This window comes from Neovison vison, chromosome 3 (genome assembly GCF_020171115.1).
Source record: "Neovison vison isolate M4711 chromosome 3, ASM_NN_V1, whole genome shotgun sequence".
NCBI classification, from domain to species: Eukaryota; Metazoa; Chordata; class Mammalia; order Carnivora; family Mustelidae; genus Neogale; species Neogale vison.
Window position 1 is genome coordinate 13,499,319 of NC_058093.1, and position 15,375 is coordinate 13,514,693.

General features: G+C 36.7%; 1 protein-coding gene across 1 annotated transcript in view; it reads right to left on the reverse strand.

The window, feature by feature from the left end:
* The window catches only part of C2CD6 (C2 calcium dependent domain containing 6), a 137,132-nt gene that overhangs the window by 63,795 nt on the left and 57,962 nt on the right, over window positions 1-15,375 (reverse strand). The window contains exon 10 of the mRNA XM_044244347.1: window positions 9,915-10,020. Within this exon, the coding sequence (XP_044100282.1) occupies window positions 9,915-10,020 (106 nt within the window). The remainder of the gene's footprint in view (window positions 1-9,914; window positions 10,021-15,375) is intronic.

Below are 15,375 nucleotides of genomic sequence, written 5' to 3' on the forward strand. Positions count from 1 at the left end.
TCAGGGAGAAGCTAGCTATCCAAGAACTGATAGGGTATTTGAGTGACAAATATATCAGAGAAAAAGATTATGAGATAAATGACATAATATTGTAACTTCAAGAGATAAAAGAGGATACCCCCAGAAAACAGATTACTTTTTTATTGGAAACCATTATGAGTTGCAAACTGATGTGGATCTTTAAAAAAATTCCAAGAGGAATTATAAGGTAGAGTGATCCTTGACTCTTACAAAATACTGATCTTTTAATAAGAACCAAAAATAGGAGTCAAGATGTCAGAAGAGTAGCAGACTAAGATGACATCTAGATTGTTATCAAACCATTCCGAACACCTACAAACCCAAAAGGGGACTGAAGAGAAGAAGAGCAGCAATTCTAGAAACAGAAAATCAACCACTTTCTGAAAGGTAGGACATGTGGAGGACGTGTTACCCTTTCCTTCTCCCCAAACTATCAAGTAAAATCAACACTCCAAGAAGATGAGCCATTATTTATCCTGGGCCACTGACTACATTTTTCCAATTGTTGCTTTCTAAATGCACCTCAGTTTGAGAATCATAAATAAGTACTGGATGGATGGATGGATGGTTGGCTGGCTTTCTGGATGGATGGACAGATGGAGAGATGGATGACTGGAATCAGAAAGGCCTGGCTTAGAATCCTTGCTCTCCATTTTTAGACCTAGGCCACTCTTTTAACTTCGATGCAGTAGTTCCTGTGTTAATAAAATGAAAATAATAGTACCTACCTCATTCTCTTGATAACTAAAATACTTTTTGGAAACAGTGCCTGGGCACATAATAAGCATTCAACAAACTGAGTCTCAAAAAAAATAAATAAAATCCAAAGCTACGGGAAGACAGACCGTGGTGGGGAGGGCCAGCTCCCAGCAAGTGGTGGAGCAATGGAGTACAAAATCTGAACTTTTAGAAGTCTGCTCCACTGAGGGACATTGCTCCAGAGGCTAAGCAGGGGTGGAGCCCTTGTGGGGACAGGTGGTCTCAGCTCCTGCATGGTCACAGAAGGATCAGGGGTTTCTGATAGTAGCAGAGCTTGCAAGTATCAGAGCAGGGAAGCCGGCTACAGAGGCAGAGCCGAGGAGTGAGCTCTCAGCCTGGGGTTACCTTAAACTGTGATCCACAGCACAGTCAGACCACTGCCTTTGAGCAGGGACCCCAGAAGTGGCAGATCCAGGGAGACCCACCTTCATCCACCGGAAAAGCAGAGCAGCAGGAATCTACTGGGTTAGAGACTCCAAATGAGGCCGTGTGCCAGAGACAGAAATGCTTGGTCACAGGCTGGGTGAGCTCAGAGCGCAGCTGGAGACCAGGGAGACAGGAATGACTGAGCATTTCCTCTGAGGGTGCACTGAGGAATGGGGCCCTGAGCTCTTGGCTCCTCCGGGCTAGAGATTGGGAGGCCGCCATTTTCATTCCCATCCTTCAGAGCTCTACAGAAAGCGTTCAGGAAACAAAAGCTCCTGAAAGCGAACTCAAGCAAATTACTTATCCTGGTTCCTGGCAAGAGCAGTGCAATTCCACCTTGGGCAAGGATATTTGAGAATCACTACAACAGGCCCCTAACCCAGAAGATCAACAAGAATATCCAGCCAAGACTAAGCTCACTGATCAAGCAGAACAATGGAAATCCAGAGAAGGGGAAAGCAAAGTATGGAATTCATGGCTTTCTCCCCATGATTCTTTAGTCTAGCAAAGTTAATTAGTTTTTTAAATTTTATTTTTCTCTTCTTCTAATTTTTCCTCTTTCCTCTTTAATGTTTTTTAACTACATTATCTTAACAGTATATTTCTAAATAAAAATCTTTTTGAACCTTCATTATTATAGTCATATTTTATCCTTCATTGTGTCTAACTTTATTTTTTGTATACATATAGGGTTTTTTCTTTGAAAAAATTTTGGGATACAATTTCTTCCAATAGATTAAAATATACCCTAACTCTAGCAGAGGGCTTTGTTCTAGTCTCCAGCCTGAGAACATTCTCCAACGCCCCCCTTTTTCTTCTTCTTTCTTTTTCCAAACAACTTATCAATTCCTCCTTTAGGATTCTTTTAAAAAATTTTTCATCTTTATAGTCATATTCCGTCCCTTCATCATGTTTACCCATATTTTTGTATATATATAGATAAGTTTTTCTTTCTTTAAAATTTTGGGAGGTAGTTCCCTTTTTTAAAAATTTTTATTTATTTTTAAATTTATTTTCAGTGTTCCAGAATTCACTGTTTATGCACCACACCCAGTGCTATAGACAGCACATATTGCAGGGAGGTAGTTTTTTCTAAGAGACCAAAATACACCCAAAATCAAGTGAGTGGCTCTGCTCTATTCACCAGCATATATATATATGTAAATATATATATATAATTATTATTTTATATATATATATATAAATTTTTTAAAAGGTGTGTGCACATACCTTTTAAAAATTTTTTTAAAAACTTATTTTTATCCCCTTTCTTCTCCCCACAATTTGGGATCTCTTCTGATTTGGTTAGCGTACATTTTTCTGGGGTTCTGGGCACCCTTTTAGTATTTTATTCTCTTGTTCATATATTCTTATCTGGACAAAATGACAGAAAAGGCAGAAAAACTCACCACAAAAAAAAAAAGAAAAAGAGGTAGTACCGAAGGCTAGGGACCCAATCAATATGGACATTGGTAATATGTCAGCTCTAGAGTTCAGAATGATGTTTCTCAAGGTACAAGCTGGGCTTGAAAAAGGCATGGAAGATATTAGAGAAACCCTGTCTGGAGAAATAAAATCTCTTTCTGGAGAAATAAAAGAACAAAAATCTAACCAAGCTGGAATCAAAAAAGCTATTAATAAGGTGCAATACAAAAATGGAGGCTCTTACTGGTAGGATAAATAAAGCAGAAGACAGAATTAGTGATTAAAAAAAAATGACAGAGAGTAAAGAAGTTGAGCAAAAGAAAGACTACAACTACTGGACCATGAGGGGAGAATTTGAGAGATAAGTGATACCATAAGATGAAACAATATTAGAGTAATTGGGATTCCAGAAGAAGAAGACAGAGAGAGGGGGGAAGAAGGTATATTGGAGCAAATTATTGTAGAGAATTTCTCTAATATGGCAAAGGGAACAAGCATCAAAATCCAGGAGGCACAGAGAACTCCCATCAAAATCAATAAAAATAGGTCCACATCCCATCATCTAGTAGTAAAACTTAACAACTCTTAGTGACAAAGAGAAAATCCTGAAAGAAGCCTGGGACAAGAAGTCTGTAACATACAATGGTAAAAATATTAGACTGGCAGCAGATCTACACAGAGACCTGGCAGGCCAGACAGAACTGGCATGATATATTCAGAGCACTAAATGAGAAAAATATGCAGCCAAGAATACTATATTCAGTTAGGATATCATTGAAAATAGAAGGAGAGATAAAAAGCTTCCAGGACAAACAAAAATGAAAAGAATTTGTAAACACCAAACCAGCCCTACATGAAATATTGAAAGGGGTCCTCTAAGCAAAGAGAGATCCTAAAAAGAACACACCAGAAAGGAACAGACACAATATACAGTAACAGTCACCTTACAGACAATATAATGGCACTAAATATCTCTCAATAGTTACCCTGAATGTAAATGGGCTAAATGCCCCAATCAAAAGACACAGGGTATCAGAATGGATAAAAAAGAAAACAACAAAAGAACAAACCATCAATATGCTGTCTATAAGAAACTCATTTTAGACCCAAAGACACTCCAGATTTAAAGTGAGGGGGTGCAAAACAATTTACTATGCTAATGGACATCAAAAGAAAGCTGGGGTGGCAATCCTTATATCAGATCAATTAGATTTTCAGCCAAAGACTATAATAAGAGATGACGAAGGACACTATATCGTACGCAAAGGGTCTGTCCAACAAGAAGATCTAACAATTTTAAATACCTATGCTCCTAACATGGTAGCAGCCCACTATATAAACCAATTAACAAAACTAAAGAAACACATCAACAATAATACAATAATAGCAGGGGACTTTAACACCCCCCCCCACTGAAATGGACAGATCATCTAAGCAAAAGATCAACAAGGAATGAAAGGCCTTAAATGACACACTGGACCAGATGCACATCACAGATATATTCAGAACACTCCATCTCAAAGCAACAGAATACACATTCTTCTCTAGTGCACATGGAACATTCTCCAGAATAGATCATATCCTGGGTCACAAATCAGGTCTCAGCCAGTACCAAAAGACTGGGATCATTCCCTGCGTATTTTCAGACCAAAATACTCTGAAGCTAGAACTCAATCACCAGAGAAAATTTGGAAAGAACCCAAATACATGGAGACTAAAGAGCATCCTTCTAAAGAATGAATGGGTCAACCAGGAAATTAAAGAAGAATTGAAAAAAATTCGTAGAAACAAATGAAAATGAAAACACAACTGTTCAAAATCTATGGGACACAGTCCTGAGAGGAAAATATATAGCGATACAAGCCTTTCTCAAGAAACAAGATAGATCTCAAATACATAACCTAACCCTACACCTAAAGGAGTTGGAGAAAGGACGGCAAAGAAAGCCTAAACCCAGCAGGAGAAGATAAATAATAAAGATCAGAGCAGAAATTTAAAAAAAAAAAAGTAGAACAAATCAACAAAACTAGTAGCTGGTTCTCTGAAAGAATTAATAAGATTGATAAACCCCTGGCCAGACTTATCAAAAAGAAAAGAGAAAGGACCAAAATAAATAAAATCATGAATGAAAGAGGAGAGAAAACAACTAACACCAAAGAAATACAAACAATAATAAGAACATATTATGAGCAACTTACGCCAGCAAATTTGACAATCAGGAAGAAATGGATGCATTCCTAGAGATGTATACACTACCAAAACTGAACCAGGAAGAAGTAGAAAACCTGAACAGACCCATAACCAGTAAGGAGACTGAAGCAGTCATCAAAAATCTCCCAAAAACAAGAGCCCAGAGCCAGACGGCTTCCCAGGGAAATTCTATCAAACATTTAGAGGAGAATTAATACCTATTCTCCTGAAATTGTTTCAAAAAATAGAAATGGAAGGAAAACTTCCAAACTCATTTTATGAGGCCAGCATTACCTTGATCCCAAGACCAAACAAAGACCCCATAAAAAAAAAAAGAATTACAGACCAATATCCTTGATGAACACAGATGTGAAAATTCTCACCAAAATACTAGCCAATAGGATCCAACAGTACATTAAAAGGATTATTCACCATGACCAAGTGGGATTTATTCCTGGGCTGCAAGGTGGGTTCAACATCCCCAAATTAATCAATGTGATACAATACATTAATAAAAGAAAGAACAAGAAACATATGATACTCTCAATAGATGCTGAAAAGGCATTTGACAAAGTATAGCATCCCTTCCTGATCAAAACTGTTCAAAGTATAGGGATAGAGGGCACATACCTCAATATTATCAAAGCCATCTATGAAAAACCCACAGCAAATATCATCCTCAATGGAGAAAAACTGAGAGCTTTTCTGCTAAGGCCAGGAACATGGCAGGGATGTCCACTATCACCACTGCTATTCAACATAGTACTAGAAATCCTAGCCTCAGCAATCAGACAACAAAAAGAGATTAAAGGCATCCAAATTGGCAAAGAAGAAGTAAAACTCTTACTCTTTGCAGATGATATGATACTGTATGTAGAAAACCCAAAAGACTCCACTCCAAATCTGCTAGAACTTGTACAGGAATTCAATAAAGTATCAGGATATAAAATCAATGCAGAGAAATCAGTTGAATTTCTATACACCAACCACAAGACAGAAGAAAGAGAAATTAAGGAGTTGATCCCATTTACAATTGCACCAAAAACCATAAAAGATACCTAGGAATAAACAACCAAAGAGGCAAAGAATCTGTACTCAGAAAACTATAAAGTACTCATGAAAGAAACTGCAGAAGACACAAAGAATAGAAAAATGTTCCATGCTCATGGATTGGAAGAACAAATACTGTGAAAATGTCTATGCTACCTAAAGCAATCTACATGTATAATGCAATCCCTATCAAAATACCATCTATCTTTTTTCAAAGAAACAGAACAAATAATCCTAAAATTTATATGCAACCCGAAAAGACCTCCAATAGGTAGAGGAATGTTGAAAAAGAAAGCCAAAGGTGGTGGCATCACAATTCCAGACTTCACGCTCAATTACAAAGCTGTAATCTTCAAGACAGTATGGTACTGGCACAAAAATAGATACATAGATCAGTGGGACAGAATAGAGAGCCCAGAAATAGACCCTCAACTCTATGGTCAACTAATCTTTGACAAAGCAGGAAAGAATGTCCAATGGAAAAAAGACAGTCTCTTCAACAAATGGTGTTGGGAAAATTGGACAACCACATGCAGAAAAATGAAACTGGACAATTTCCTTACACCACACATGAAAATAGACTCAAAATGGATGAAGGACCTCAATGTGATACAGGAATCCATCAAAATCTTGAGGGGAACACAGGCAACAACTTCTTTGACCTCAGCCACAACAACTTCTTTCTAGAAACATCACCAAAGGCAAGGGAAGCAAGGGCAAAAATGAACTATTGGGACTTCATCAAAATCAAAAGCTTTTGGGTTAAATACCCAGGAGTGCAATTTCAGGGTCATAGGGAAGCTCTATTTTTAATTTCTTGAGGAATCTCCACACTGTTCTCCAAAGAGGCTGCACCAACTTGCATTCCCACCAACAATGTAAGAGGGTTCCCCTTTCTCCACATCCTCTCCAACACACGTTGTTTCCTGTCTTGCTAATTTTGGCCATTCTAACTGGTGTAAGGTGATAAGGAAGATGTGGTCCATATACACTATGGAGTATTATGCCTCCATCAGAAAGGATGAATACCCAACTTTTGTAGCAACATGGACGGGACTGGAAGAGATTATGCTAAGTGAAATAAGTCAAGCAGAGAGAGTCAATTATCATATGGTTTCTCTTATTTGTGGAGCATAACAAATAGCATGGAGGACAAGGGGCGTTAGAGAGGAGTAGGGAATTTGGGTAAATTGGAAGGGCAGGTGAACCATGAGAGACTATGGACTCTGAAAAACAGTCTGAGGGGTTTGAAGTGGCGGGGGGGGTGGGAGGTTGGGGTACCAGGTGATGGGTATTAGAGAGGGCACGGCTTGCATGGAGCACTGGGTGCGTTGAAAAAATAATGAATACTGTTTTTCTGAAAATAAATAAATTGGAAAAAAAAATCAAAAGCTTTTGCACAGCAAAGGAAACAGTGAACAAAACCAAAAGACAACTGACAGAATGAGAGAAGATATTTGCAAATGATATATCAGATAAAGGGCTAGTATCCAAAATCATAAAGAACTTATCAAACTCAACACCCCCAAAACAAATAATCCAATCAAGAAATGGACAGAGGACATGAACACACATTTCTGCAAAGAAGACATCCAGATGGCCAAAAGACACATTAAAAGTGCTCTATATCACTTGGCATCAGGGAAATACAAATTAAAACCACAATGAGATATCACCTCACACCAGTCAGAATGGCTAAAATTAGTAAGTCAGAAAACAACAGATGTTGACAAGGATGCAGAGAAAAGGGACCCTCCCACACTGATGGTGGGAATGCAAGCTTGTGCAGCCATTCTGGAAAAAAGCATGGAAGTTCCTCTAAAAGTTGAAAATATAGCTACCCTATGACCCAGCAATAGCACTACTGGATATTTACCCTAAAGAAACAAATGTAGTGATCCGAAGGGGCATGTGCACTCGAATGTTTATAGCAGCAATGTCCACAATAGCCAAACTATGGAAAGAACCTAGATGTCCATCAACAGATGAATGGACAAAGAAGATGTGGTGTGTGTATACACACACACACACACACACACAATGGAATACTACGCAGCCATCAAAAGAAATGGAATCTTGCCATTTGCAATGACGTGGATGGAACTAGAGGGTATTATGCTGAGCAAAATAAGTCAATCAGAGAAAGACAATTATCATATGATCTCCCTGATATGAGGAATTTGAGAGGCAGAGTGGGGGCTTTGGGGGGTAGGGGAAGAAAAAATGAAACAAGATGGGATCAGGAGGGAGACAAACCATAAGAGACTCTTAATCTCACAAAAGAAACTGAGGGTTGCCGGGGGAGGGGGGTAGGGAGAGGGTGGTTGAGTTATGGACATTGGGGAGGGTATGTGCTATGGTGAGTGCTGTGAAGTGTGTAAGCCTGACGATTCACAGACCTATATCCCTGGGGCTAATAGTACATCATATGTTAATTTTAAAAATTAGAAAAAAGAAAAGAACCAGAAGTCTATAGTTCCTTTAATGAATGAAGAGCCCCTCAAATTTTCCCTAAAATATTAATTCTATATAAGTGCTAATTAATTTATCCTAAGGTAATAACACTATGCCAAACTATAATGAGGCATTGAAAAACATTAATATATCAGTATGTTGTGACTACCATTTCAAGGCTATGATCTTAGTAATATTTTTATTAATTCACTGAAACTCCTATGAATCCCTATTGCCAGGTCAAAATATAAAGGTAAGACTGTATTTCTAAATATTAAACCTTATTTATATATCTGATAAAGGTCTAGTACTCCAAATACAAAGACCACTTATAACTGAACAATTTAAAAAAACCCACTTTAAAATCATCAGAGGATTTCAATAAACATTTATCCAAAGAAGATATACAAAAGGTCAGTAAACACATGAAAAGATGTTCACATTATTGGTTATCAGGCAAATGCAAATCAAAACCACAATGAGATAACATTTCAAATCCACTAAGAGTTCTATAACTGAAACAAACAAAAAAGGAAAATAACAAGTTTTGGAGAAGATATGGAAGCTTCATACATTGCTAGTTAGATATAAAACTGTGCAGCCGCTATAGAAAGCAGTTTGGTAGTTCCTGAAAAAGTTAAAGAGGAAACTACTATATTATCCAACAATCCTCATCCTCAGTATAGAGCCAAGAGAATTACAAATGTATGCTCACATAAAACCTGCACGGGAATGTTTGCAAGAGCATTATTCATGAGAGCTAAAAAGTTAAACAACTCAAATGTCCAGCAACTAATGAGGATAAACAGAATGTGGTACATATCCATATAGTGGAATATTATTTGGCAGTAAAAAGAAACAAAGTGTTGATACATGGTACAATGGGGATGATCCCTGAAAACACTATGCTAAGTGAAAGAAGCAAGTCACAAAAGAACCATATATTGTATCATTTCACTCAAATGAAATGTTTAGAATAAGCAAATCTATAGAAACAAAGTTGACTGATTACTGTCTAGAGAACAGGGTGTCTGGGAGGTTTGGTTAAGGGGCGTGGAGTTTCTTTTGTGGGTAATGAGAATATCTGAAAATTGATCATAGCAATCGACATACATCTCTATGAATATAGTAAGGGCCACTGAATTGTATACTTTGGGTTTTTTTTTTTTAAGATTTTATTTACTTATTTGACAGACAGAGATCACAAGTAGGCAGAGAGGCAGTCAGAGAGAGAAGGGGGAGGCAGGCTCCCTGCCAAACAGAGAGCCCGATGCAGGGCTCGATCCCAGGACCCAGAGGCCATGACCCAAGCTGAAGGCAGAGGCTTTAACCCACTGAACCACCCAGGTGCCCCTGAATTGTATACTTTGAATAGGTGAATTACATCTTAACAAAGCTGTTCAAAAATCTTACAAATTATTAGTCAATATTTATCTAATGTCACATTACCAAAATAGTAAAGTACGTGAGCCATGAATAGCATTTTATATGTCAAGAATAAGCAATATCTTATCTCTTTTAATTATCATAATCTTTTAAAAATAAAAAGTATTAGAAGTTATATGTAGAGAATGTATTATGTTAATTACCTTAAGTTCTTGATGGGCCATTTTTGGGTTAAGAACTCCTTCTAAATAGTTAGCTTTTTCTATCCATGTATTCAGATTTCTGTATTCTTTTTTCATTTTTTCCAGCCTAAAGAAATAAATGAGTTATACATTTAAAATGTGACAGAAGAACATATGTGGTATGATTCACAAGAGGATACATTCAGTATGATCCACTTACAAAATTTTTCTTAGAGAGGCAAACCAGCAATATTTTGTTTAAGGATACAGTCAAAGGAAAAGGAACAATTACAACAGAAGTCAGGGCTGTAGTTACCTAAGGATGGGTTGGGGAGAAGATGGAATCTCACGAGGGCATACAAAACACAATTTTGCTATTGATGATGTTCTATTTCTTTTTTTTTAAAGATATTTAAATTCCAGTTAAGATACAGTGTAATAAGAATTTCAGTTTAGTGGTTTAGTACAGTTTAGTGGTTGAACACTTCCATACAACACCTAGTGCTCATCGCAACAGGTATGCTCCTTAATTCCCATCACCTATTTAACCCTCCCCCCCCAGCTCCCTTCTGCTAACCATCAGTTTTTTCTTTACAGTTAAGAAGATGTTTCTTGTTTTGTCTCTCTTTAATCCTCCATGATCATTTCTTAAATTCCACATATGAGTAAGATCATATGGTATTTGTCTTTCTCTGACTGACTTATTTTGCTTACTCTAGCTCCATCCATGTTGTTGCAAAAGGCAAGATTTCTTTATCCATTCATCAGTCAGTGAACTTTTGGGTTCTTTCCATAATTTCTATGGTTAATAATGCTGCTATAAACAGTGAGGTGCACATATCCCTTTGAATTAGTATTTTTGTAATCTTTGGGTAAATACCTAGTAGTGCAACTGCTGGATCATAGCATAGTTCTACTTTTAACTTTTTGAGGGAACTCCATACAGTTTTCCAAGATGGCTTACCAGTTTGCATTCCCACCAACGATGTAAGCCGTTAGTAAAGGGGAATAAATTCGCCTTTATTCCACATCCTTGCCAACACCTATTATTTCTTGTGTTGTTAAATTTAGGCATTCTGACAAATGGAGGTGATATTTCATTGTAGTTTTGGATTTGTATTTCCCTGATGATGAGTGATGTTGAGCATTTTTTTCATGTGTCTGTTAGCCATCTGTATGTCTTCTTTAGAAGAGTATCTAATTCATGACTTCTGCCCATTTCCTAACTGGATTATTTGGTTTTGGGGTGTTGCATTTGATGAGTTCTTTGTAGACTTTTGGATACTAACCCTTTATCAGATATATGTCCTTTGTAAATATCTTCTCCCATTCAGTACATGGCCTTGTAGTTTGGCTGACTGTTTCCTCCGCTACACAGAAATTTTTTATTTTGATGAAGTCCCAATTGTTTATCTTTGCTTTTGTTTCCCTTGCATCAGGAGATATATCTAGTAAGAAGGTGGTATGACCAATGTAATAGAGGTTACTGCCTCTGTTCTCCTCTAGGATTTTTTTAATGGGTTCCTGTCTCACATTTAGGTTTCTAAACCATTTTAAATTTATTTTTGGGTACAGTTTTAAGAAAATGATCCCATTTCACTCTTTTGCATGTTGCTGTCCAATTTTCCCACACTATTTGTTGAAGAGACTATCTTTTTCCATTGGATATTCTTTCCTGCTTTGTTGAAGATTAATTGACCATTTAATTGTAGGTTCATTTTTCCATTAATCTATGTATCTGTTTTTGTGCTAGTACCATACTGCCTCGATCACTACAACTTTATAAGATAACTTCAAGTCTAGAATTGTGATGCTTCCAGCTTTACTTTTCTTTTTGAAGGTTGTTTTGGCTATTTGGGGTCTTTTGTGGTTCCTTACAAATTTGAGGATTGTTTGTTCTAGCTCTGTGAAAAATGCTTTTAGTATTTTATAGGGATTGCAATAAATGTGTAGATTGCTTTGGGTAGCATAGATATTTTAACAATGTTCATTCTTCTGATCCACGAGCATGGAGTGTTTTTCCATTTCTTTGTTTCATCTTCATATTCTTTCATCAGTGTTTTATAGTTTGAAAACAGGTACAGGTTTTTTACCTCTTTGGTTAGGTTTATTCCTAAGTATCTCATGGTTTCTGGTGCAATTATAAATGGGATTGATTCCTTGATGTCTCTTTCTGCTGTTTCATTATTGATGTATGGAATGCAACAGATTTCTGTATATTGATTTTTGCCTCCTGCAACTTTACTCAATTCATGTAGCAGTCCTAACAATTTTAGGTGGAATCTTTTGGATTTTCTATATAAAGTACCATGTCATCTGCAACTAGTGATAGTTGAACTTCTTCCTTGCCAATGTGGATGCCTTTTATTTATTTTCATTGTGTGACTGTTATAGCTAGGACTCCAATATAGCAATATTGTATTTCTTTCATTTTTTTTAAAGATTTTGTTGTTTATTTGAGGTAGAGAGTGTACAAGTGAGTGAAGGGCAGAGGGAGAGAGGCAGGGAGAGGGAATCTCAAGCAGACTCCATGCTGAGCACGGAGCCCCTTGCAAAGCCCAATCTCACGACTTTAAAATGACGACTTGAGTCAAAACAAGTCAGAAGCTTAACCAACCGAGCCACCCAGGTGTCCCAATGTTGTATTTCTTAACCTGAATCATAAATATCTAGGCGTCTTATTATGTTTATTTAAGCTATATACAGTTTTAGAAGTTATTCAATATATACATTGGTCTTATTATCTAAAGTTTTAATATATATATGTATGTGTGTATACACACACATACACAATAAATTATCCAATATATACATGATATTTTCTACAACAGAACAAAAGAAAAAATAGGAATTTATCTTCTGATCCAAGAAATTTCAAAAGGCTTTGGTCATCTTGGTTCTTTCCACAGTTTGGCAACTGTGGCCATTGCTGCTATTAACATTGGGGTACAGATAGCCCTTCTTTTCACTACCTCTGTACCTTTGGGGTAAATACCCAGTAGTGCAATTGCAGGGTCATAGGGAAACTCTATTTTTCATTTCTTAAGGAATCTCCACACTGTTTTCCAAAGTGGCTGCACCAACTTGCCTTCTCACCAACAGTTTAAGAGGGTTCCCCCTTCTTCACACCCTTTCCAACACACATTGTTTACTGTCTTGTTAATTTTGGCCATTCTAACTGGTGTAAGGTGGTATCTCAATGTGGTTTTGATTTGAATCTCCCTAATGGCTAGTGATGATGAACATTTTTTCATGTGTCTGTTAGCCATTTTTATGTCTTTATTGGAGAAGTGTCTGTTCATGTCTTCTCATTTTTTGACATGATTATCGGTTTTGTGTGTGTTGAGTTTGAGGAGTTCTTTATAGATCCTGGATATCAGCTCTTTGTCTGTATTGCCATTTGCGAATATCTTCTCCCATTCCATGGGTTGCCTCTTTGTTTTGTTGATTGTTTTCTTTGCTGTGCAGAAGCTTTTGATCTTGATGGAGTCCCAAAAATTCATTTTCACTTTTGTTTCCTTTGTCTTTGGAGCCATATCTTGAAAGAAGTTGCTGTGGCCGATGTCAAAGAGGTTACTGCCTATGTTCTCCTCTAGGATTCTGTTGGATTCCTGCCTCACATTGAGGTCTTCTATCCATTTTGAGTTTATCTTTGTGTATGGTATAAGAGAATAGTTGAGTTTCATTCTTCTACATAGCTGTCCAATTTCCCCAGCACAATTTATTGAAGAGACGGTCTTTTTTCCACTATATATTTTTTCCTGCTTTGTCAAAGATTATTTGACCGTAGATTTGAGGTTGCATATCTGGGCTCTCTACTCTGTTCCACTGGTCTATGTGTCTGTTTTTGTGCCAGTACCATGCTGTCTTAGTGATCACAGCTTTGTAAAGCTTGTAATCAGGCAACGTGATGCCCCCAGTTTTGTTTTTCTTTTTCAATATTTCCTTTGCAATTTGGGGTCTTTCCTGATTCCATACAAATTTTAGGATTGTTTGCTCCAGCTCTTTGAAAAATGCTGGTGGAATTTTGATTGGAATGGCATTGAAAGTATAGATTGTTAAAATATATAGACATTTTAACAGTGTTTATTTTTCTGATTCAATGGCACGGAATGGTCTTCCATCTTCTTGTGTCTTCTTCAATTTCTTTCATGACTGTTCTGTAGTTCCTCGAGTACAGATCCTTTACCTCTTTAGTTAGGTTTATTCACAGGTATCTTATCGTTCTTGGTGCTATAGATTCTCTAATTTCCCTTTCTGTATTTTCATTGTTAGTGTATAAGAAAGCAACTGATTTCTGTACATTGATTTTGTATCCTGCCACATTACTGAATTGATGAATGAGTTCTAGTAGTTTGGGGGTGGAATCTTTTGGGTTTTCCATACAAAGTATCATGTCATCTGCTAAGAGAGAGAGATTGACTTCTTCATTGCCAATTTGAATACCTTTTATTTCTCTGATTGTTGTTGCTGGGACTTCTAATACTAAGATGCCCTTCAACCTACGAATGGATAAGGAAGATGTGGTCCATATATACTATGGAGTATTATGCTTCCATCAGAAAGATGAATACCCAACTTCTGTATCAACATGGACAAGACTGGAAGAGATTATGCTGAGTGAAATAAGTCAAGCAGAGAGAGTCAATTATCATATGGTTTTGCTTATTTGCGGAGCATAAGGAATAACACAGAGGACATGGGGAGCTGGAGAGGAGAAGGGAGTTGGGGGAAATTGGAGGGGGAGATGAACGATGAGAGACTGTGGACTCTGAAAAACAATCTGAGGGTTTTGGAGGGGCAGGGGTGGGAGTTTGGGTGAACCTGGTGGTGGGTATTATGGAGGGTATGTATTGCATGGAGTACTGGGTGTGGTGCATAAACAATGAATTCTGGAACACTGAAAAGAAATTTAAAAAATAAAAATAAAATTTTTTTTTAAAAAAGACTTTGGTCAACTAAAGATATAACCGACAAGAATTAAATAGAAAAGAGGGCATGTTTTCCAATTCATTTCATGAGGACATTACTACCTTGATGATAAACCCTAATAAGGACATTATAAAAATAATCTCATTCATTAACATAGATACAAATGAAAAAAAAACATAGATACAAATGTTAAAAATATAATTTTAATACAAAAAAATCCAGTAATATAGAGAAAAGATAATATATTATGAACAAATTAGATTTATTCCAGGTATATAAGGATATTTTGACATTAAAATTAGAAAACATGAATACAATTTAACTGATTAAAAAAGAAAGCATTTGGCAAAAATCCAACATCTATTTGTGGTTTTAAAGAAATTTAGAAAACTGGAACAAAGTGGAATAATTTACTTAACGTGGTATAGCATATCTATATATAAAAAACCTATATAAGCAAATGTTCTTAACTATTAAATGCTAGAAGTGTAACCTTTAAAGATCATGAACAAAAACAAGGATGTTTACCCTTGCCATTTACATGAGACAT